This window comes from Malania oleifera, chromosome 9, assembly GCF_029873635.1.
Source record: "Malania oleifera isolate guangnan ecotype guangnan chromosome 9, ASM2987363v1, whole genome shotgun sequence".
Lineage (NCBI taxonomy): Eukaryota > Viridiplantae > Streptophyta > Magnoliopsida > Santalales > Ximeniaceae > Malania > Malania oleifera.
Window position 1 is genome coordinate 62,205,180 of NC_080425.1, and position 8,124 is coordinate 62,213,303.

Below are 8,124 nucleotides of genomic sequence, written 5' to 3' on the forward strand. Positions count from 1 at the left end.
GTAAGCTTTGAAACATTATGATCTCTTTATATATATATATACACACACACATACATATATCCATAGATACATACATACATACATATATACATATCTATATATACACACAAAGATATATATACATATACATAGATTAAGATTGAATGCTTTCCTGTCGATAACATGTGAGGGGTGATGACTAACAACCCTACTAGCTTAAGTGTGGGTTACGAGTGAAACTTTCAAAGTTAGGATTAGAACTCAACCATTACAAGAACATTTTAGTATAAATCTATGGAGCCAATCAACATCATAGTAACTAATAAATGGGACCCTTGCTACCGTTGTTCCACCTTCAACCAAGTTGACATAGCTTTAGCAGTTGAAGAATGCACTCCTTTACTATCTTTATGATTAAAGCTGCCTAACAAAGTATCCAAAGCTGGCGTCATTTGTTTTTCCAGGAATATGTAGATTAGGATTTGGAGATTGAGAATGGTGAGATTGTCCTGCCCTTGGGATTTTAACCTTTTGCAACTCCTTCATCATGTGGCTGATCTGAGGAAGCATATGAATCTAATTTGGGAGTTGGGGATTTTGAATAGTGAGTTTGTCCAATTTGTAGTTATTGTAAAGGAGGTAAGCAATATTTCTTTTAAGGTTGGATTTTGAGGAAAATTGCTTTAAGCCTATGAATAAAAGGTTTGGAATGGAATTTTCTTTCTAAGAAGCTAAATGGTGGTTAGAGAGCACTTTTGTAGTTGCAAAGGTATGAAAGTGTACCTTTGAGTTAGAGAGATGAAGCTCTTGGACCTAATGGGTTTGTTATGGACTTTATCCTAGGTTGGGAAAGTGTCAAGGATGATATACGAAGGTTTTGTCCCTTATACCAGAGCTTCATGCTAATGATGATGTAGCCAAGAGTCCTACTTTTATAAGTGCCTAAGACAGATGGATATATAAAGGAATTTCAAACCTATTGGTTTTGTGACTACTGTTGACAAGATTTTGACTAAGGTTTTTTAGTTTTGTATAGAGAAGGTTTCTTCTCAAGCATTCTTGATGTGACTTGTGTTGTGCATGAAATTGTTACTTAGATTGTGAGAAGGCTTGTGATAGATTGAGTTGGGTTTTCTTGGATTCAGTTATGGACATAAAAAGCTTTGGTTATAGATTGAAGAAATGGATTATGGTTTGCTTTTCTTCTACTCAATGATAGTGGTGGAATCTTAGTTTACATCTTCCGTTTTCTTCATGGTTGTATGTTATTTCATTTTTTGTTCATTGTGGTGGTAAATGTTTTAATTAGAGTGCTAATTAGGTGTGAGGCTTGTGATCTTGTGGAAAGTTTGTTGTTTGCCAGGCTTGAAGTCTGTTTCTCATGTACACTTTGCTGATGATTTTTAGAAGGTTTTAAGACTGCCTTTTGTCATAGTTTGTTGGAGATTTTTGAGCTTGTCTTTGGTCCTTAAGATTCAATTTGTTAACTTGAGTTTGACTAAAAAAGTTTTCAATATATAAGAGGTTTCGAGTTTTGATTCTTTAATGGGTTTTAATGTTCATAAGTGGCTAAGTTATAGTGTTCGGAAGATTTATTTGTGAGGAGGTTAAGAAAGCATTTTGAATTTAACAAATTTTTGGCAGCATGCCATCTATAAATAGAACATTTCCCAAACCTGCAAATCACAAAAGTCCTTCCTAGGTTTAGCCAAGGCAACAACAGTAATACACAACCTAGGGTCTGTCTACGCATATATGATATTTCAGAAAAGATAAATCAAGTCGTAACAGCACAATCAATACAGTTCCAGTATCTCCAAACAAATAAGAATAGTTTCAAAAAGGAAAATAAAAATAAACTCCAAGAAATTATCCCTAAGGTTTGTGGACCTAACTATACTAGATGGAGCTGAGCCCCTCTAACTATTCGATGATTATGCTAAGATGAAATTTAATATTCAATTAGGTTTCACTCATCCTTTCAAAAGTAGTTTATCATTTATTTTAACATAATCATTTTATAAAAGGATTTAATTTGGGTAAAAAATCTACCAAAATTTTTGGCAATATGTTGTTTGTAAATTGGACATTTTCCCACAAAACTTGTACCTGATAGGTTCAAATAAGCAATTTATGATTCAGTTCAAGGCACACGAAAACTTATATCCACTACCAGCATGCAATTCACATCCACTGCATCCGAAATGCAGGAGGCATTCTAGACTACGCATGCAACCAAGTAGCACAATTAAACAAGCAATATAACTACTAGTGTCAAGTAGTATATTCGCAACCCAACAGAATTCAACATATATATGAATAGAATGAAACATGCAAGTATTCCCTTTCAAGCGTGCAACATTCTCGAAAGGATTTTCATTCATCCTTTCAAAAACAGTTTTAGAAAAATCATTTATGATTTCATTTTTGAGAAAGTTTTAACAAAATTCAACATATATATGGATAGAATCAAGCACACACCTGCACAATTTTAGAATGTATATTACCTGATGGCAGGGCATGTGTACAACACCTTGAGATTCAACCTAAAATACCAAATCCCAACTCCCAAGACTAATGCATTACAAGATGAGGCTTATGCGTTTAAATAGAAGGCACGCCTTTACTAGCATTATTTTGAGAGTAGACATTGAGACTACATTAAGCTTATCATATCCTATCATACTGTATTGTGTTGATTATACTGATACAAATCTGCTTGGTTGAGAAACATATATTTCGTACACATCTTATATTGTGATTTGATTATATTCCAGGTGTAGCCTGAGGGGGTATTAATCCAACCCGGATGGATTGGTTGTAAAGGTTGAGGTCAGCCCTGTGTTAATTTGACCTGGTTATATTTTGGGGCCGCTCCACCCGTAAAGTCAGTTTTAGTGTAATTCTCGTGCTTGTGAGCCAAGGCGAGGACGTAGACACTTTTTGCCTAATCTCGATAACATATCTGGCGTTATCTCTCTTTACTTGTTTTCCACTGCATGCTGAATTAGCTTACTTGTGTAATTTAATTTCAGCATATATATTGATTTATTTTATATCTACACTAGATTGACCCTAGGGTTGTATAATACTACTGCTGGTTAATTGACCTAGGGGAGAAATTTTAAAATACCAATTCACCCCCTCTTGGGATTACAGTAAATCTAACAAAATGCAAATACAATAAAGAATAAATGTTTTCTTCTCTTGTTTGCTCTTCTCTTCATGAAATACGCCAAGCAGTTATGTGCTCTTTAAGTGCTTCTGGCTTCCATTTACTTTTGTCTTATGTGCATGCCAAAATAAAAACCTGTACAAGCTCAATGCACAAATAAGACACTGGTGCTTTGTTAGTTTCAAAATAGGGATATGATTCAAGAAGTCAACACGATCATGGATAAGTTGAGATGTAGTCTTCTATTTATATCTTCTTATTGAGACTACATAGAGAGCATTTACAGGTAAGGATTAGGTTTGAGTGTAACCCTAAGAACCCTTACATTTTGGCGTGTGTTTGGGTTTGTAGGATTTAGACTCATGGGCTAACTAATCATATTTAATGAATTAAGCCCACATTTTTTGTGTTAAAGGCCCAACGGTCCCCTTTCGATCTTAATGAATGTTGACAATTTTTAAAATTTATTAGGTTCACCAAAATAATTAACCAAATAAAACTAAATTATTTTAACTAATTAAATCAAATTTTGACATCTACAATATTTATAAATGCCTACAAAGGCATTTGAAAAAATTTAAATCCCAACTGTTAAATAACTAAATCTAAATGGGGATCGAATTCTTTGTCGTGTGGTAATTGACATCTAACCACATGTGAGACGAGATTTAAGAGATGATGAGAAATTTATTGTGAAAGATATGAAACAATGTCGATTTTCCTTTTTTTCTTTTAAAATAAAAAATAAAAAAATTAGGGCAGAGATTTGCAATGGAGTATCTACATGGATCTTTTAGTGAATCACTACTTCAAATTTTTTAGTTGTATTGGAGGTAATCCAAGCAAATTTATTAAAATATTTAGTAGTTAAATGATGAAGCCAGTAAGCTCGTTGAACTTTAAAGTACTATTAAGAGAACAACCTATCTTATCTAAACAAATCAAATATTTGTGAAATATATGTTTATCATCTAAAAAGAAAATAACTTAAATTAAAAGAGATTGGTAGTGCTAGTAGCTAGAACGAATCATGCCAACCACATTCTTAAAATGACAAGAAAAGAAGAAGGGCACGTAGCTAGGAACTAGCATTAGGAAGTATAAATGCAGTGAGAAGCAAACTGCTTGGTTAGGTAACCGATAAATTTGGCGACAAGCATAAAGGGTGCGTAGGGTCTTCCATTAAATATTAAGAAAAAATAGATAGACAGATAATTAAAAAAGTTTAAAGTACATGCACAATACATAGGAAATTAAGACAGTATCCGACCAAAAGATCGATCCTCCGACCATCTCTAGGCCAGAAGGGTTGTCAAGAAACTGAGAGAGGAAACAAACTAGGAGAACCCAGAAGAACTGCACATAGCTGGGGAGCTACTAAGGAGTGAAACCTATGTTGGCTGAAGCTAGGAAGCCATCTTTCATGAGAGCGTCCTCCCCTTCCTGCTCACGTGGAGAGGCAATGGCCAATACAGACCAGAGAAGAAATGTCAGATTCAGTATTCTGGGCTGTGTCTAAGGTGCGTGGAGCTAGCTAGGAGAAGATGGAGGAGGGTGCATTGGGCACCTGCTGGCGCACGTTAGTCTTCTTCATCGTCTGATCGGGCATGAGGCCAAAATGGATGTGAGGAAAGTGAGCCCACTGAAAGAACATCATAATCAAGACGAGCAGATTATTAGTTCAGTCATAGCTAGCTCCCACAAAATTAATTAAGGGTGCAAAATGATCAAATGTGTGAATAAGGAGATGATGAAGAAAGCGTAAATTAATTTAAATAATTATTTTTTAGTTTAGTGGAAATGAGTTTGTCGCTTACATTCTTGGCAGCCGCACTAAAAGCTTCTCTGTGGGATATATCGGGATTTCCAGCCTTGATGCGTTGGATCTCGTCCCTGTATTCATATATATACATTCGCCATATAGACACGTCAAAATCATCAATTGTAGCTACTCCAAATTTATCAAATTCTGTAATCTCTGCTGCTACATTTTAAAAAAAAAAAAAAATAACAATAATAGTATACGTAGAGAGAGAGAGAGAGAGAGAGAGAGAGAGATTATGTATATACAAGAGTGCATTATGGATAATTAATGAATAGTAATATCATTACTCACTTTATAAAGCGATTGTATGCAGAGGGGACTCTCTGTCTCTTCTCCGGAGCTGGGACATGCACACACAAACAGACACGCATTATAATCATTTTACTGAGTACTGACCTTTGTGGATTATCTTCCTCTCTGCCTAGCTAGCTACCATAACTTATCATCATTACAAACCCAAACTCTACCTTCCCATCCATATCAATATTTACAGGCGGGATTCACAATGATTCTATGCTATCTAAATTTCCGGGGGAGAGCTCTCTTTCTCTCTCTCTCTCTCTCTCTCTCTCTCTCTCTCTCTCTCAGACACACACACACACACACATACACACAGACGCACATTAAAAAGAAAAAAAGAAAAGAAAAAGAGACAAGGCCATCCATGCAGCAGGGGAATTGAAATTAACCCCAAAAGAAAAGACGTGAAAAGCCAAACGGCAAAGCAATGTTTTGTTGTCCAGTTCAAAGAAGAAAGAAAAAGCAGAAGAGAAAGGAAAAGAAAGCAATGATGTAATTAAAGCAGTCTTTTCAGCTTGATTGATCATGAACGACTATATATAACTTTTATTCCTTAATTTTAAATCGATATATGGTGTAATATTATATGCTGAGGAAACGAAAGACAATCCTCTTTTTGAAGATTTAGATCTAAATCTGGTGTATGGGAAACAATGGAAAGCAAACTAGCTACTTAACATAAAAAAAAAAGTAGCTACTGCACATTCCCAAATGAGAATTTAAGATTCTATGTATATTAAGAAGTTAGAACAGAAATAGTTGGCATATCTGTAGTCATCCAAAAGAGCTTTGGGCTTCTAAATTAGTTCAAATCTATGTATAATCAATTATTTCTCCCCTGTCGCCCGACCAGGAGACCTTCTAAATCATGCATATATATCCGTTAAAAAACATAAGCGGAAAAATCAAAAGCGAAAAATCCAAGTGCAAGTGCCATATGACAAGTTGAAAATAAGTGCAGTTATTTTTAATAATCTTTTTAACCTAGAGCTATTTTGCTAATGAAAAGTTGGATGATGAACAGTTAGAGAATAAATCTAAAAAACCAAATGAATCACGAGTTATATGGCCTTTTAAGATGGATCAGGCATAAGAGTAATTGGACAAATTAATCTCACGTCGGTTAATAGGTGGTGGTCTTGGAAGATCATCAGTTCCTCCTCCTCGAGCGGACACGGTAATGTCATTTGGGTTCATCTGATTCATCAAGAAGTTCAGAGATGGGTTTGAGATCTCTTCCTGCAAGGAAATCATCAATTAACCCATATCAAATTATTTAACATTTTAATTATCCCCAACAAGAACATACATGTATAAATCAAAACCTAACCTAGAAATTTTTTGCAAGATCAAACCCTAGTCAACAAAAAAAAAAATTATATATACCAGAAGATGAGATGGGGAGAAGAAAGTGTGACCCAGTTGGTGAAGCTGATTATAAGCTGATGGTGGCAGCAGCCCTGGCATGTTCACCGGCAGGAGATTGGTACAGTGGCCGCATCGAACTGTAACCGTATTGCTCTTCAATAAACTTGTGCTAGGAACACTCACCTGCCATTAGAGAGTGAGTTAACAGAAACCCCAAAAAAAGCTGTTCAGAAAAACATGAAATTCGAAAGAGGGTGTTTCCAAAAATTTGAAACCCTAAAATATTGTCCCACAAAAAAAAAAAAAAATCCTAAGAGTGGCTTGTTAGTTGAAGAGAGAAGGGCATGTTGAGAATGAGCAGCAGAATGTGTAAATTAAAATTATGTAGTGCCCGGTGGGTGATACAGATGGAGTGGGGAGAGAGGGTAATACTGCGAGGATGGTATCACAGATGTTGCAATGGACATAGCAGAGCTGTTCGGAGGGAGGGAGGTGGTCCAGCTGCTGTTGCTGGAGCTGCTGATGCTGCTGCTGCTGCTGCGACAAAGGAGTAGCGGAAGAGGTAGACATCTTTGATTCCTTCTTTTCTTTTCTCCTTTAATTTGATTGGCAAGATGACTGATTGATTTGATTGATTGATTGATTGATTGATTGACAATCTAACAACCACCTTGGATCTGGCTCTCTTTGATTGGTTACGAGCGGTTATAAAAGGAGAAAATAGGAGCAAATCTGGGAAAGTAGAAATTTATGCATAAGAGAGAGAGAGAGAGAGAGAGAGAGGATGGTGAAGGGCAAGGTTATCAGTCTGGTAGATATAAGACGGCAGAGGGAGGGACAAGGACAAAGACCCCCTTCTCCCGCTATAGCTAGATGGGTCTATTCATCTGGTGCGCTAGCAAGCTAGCGGCCTGCTAGCTGTTTATAGATCGTACATCTATGGATGTGCATGCATATACATGTATACATGTACATGCATATGAGTGATATATCTATATAAAATATATAATATAGGGCATATATATTTGTTCGCGTGTGAGGGTGCAAAGTAAGTAGTAAGGGCAAATGACAAACTACAAGATGTAATCCTTGGTGCGCCTATCGATGAAAACACTTTTTACTTATTCGGTGTTGGATGTGGTAGGCAATGGTCATTTCGAGTTGATTAGACGGTATGGGTGCAGAAACTCGGGCCAACCTACAAGCTTTTGACTTACTCTGGCTTTCTCGGTGCTGGATCGTATAGGTATGGCTCACTTTGAAGTTTGAACTTGATAAGCCAGGTAAGGGTGCAAATGACCCGACCCAGTCCTCTTCCGGCTCGTAAAAAGAAAGTAGGTCCTATAGAAGAAATTAAGTCAAGGAGATATGTCTACGACCACATGCACATGGTGTCATGTATGAGAACAGAACATTTGTGGTGGTTGACATTCCCAATGTTTTGTTGGCATACACGCAGAGGGAGACGGGGGGAGAG

General features: G+C 36.4%; 1 protein-coding gene across 1 annotated transcript; it reads right to left on the reverse strand.

The window, feature by feature from the left end:
• Positions 1-4,299: 4,299 nt before the first annotated feature.
• LOC131164121 (axial regulator YABBY 1-like) lies at positions 4,300-7,697 on the reverse strand. The gene is made up of 6 exons (XM_058121093.1): positions 7,080-7,697; positions 6,666-6,830; positions 6,398-6,518; positions 5,271-5,319; positions 4,972-5,047; positions 4,300-4,796 (listed from the first exon to the last, which is right to left on the reverse strand). The coding sequence occupies exons 1-6, from the start codon at positions 7,215-7,217 to the stop codon at positions 4,689-4,691; spliced, it is 657 nt and encodes a 218-aa protein (XP_057977076.1). The 5' UTR covers positions 7,218-7,697; the 3' UTR covers positions 4,300-4,688.
• Between the last annotated feature and the right edge of the window lie 427 nt (positions 7,698-8,124).

Bases quoted from the DNA above. Each gene is read 5' to 3' on its own strand.
- LOC131164121 (XM_058121093.1), bottom strand. From the start codon at position 7,217: ATGTCTACCTCTTCCGCTACTCCTTTGTCGCAGCAGCAGCAGCAGCAT. The intron at 6,519-6,665 runs GTATATATAATT...ATTTCCTTGCAG, and splicing joins TCTCCCCATCTCATCTTCTG to GAAGAGATCTCAAACCCATC. The intron at 4,797-4,971 runs GTAAGCGACAAA...ATGTTCTTTCAG, and splicing joins TTAGTGCGGCTGCCAAGAAT to TGGGCTCACTTTCCTCACAT.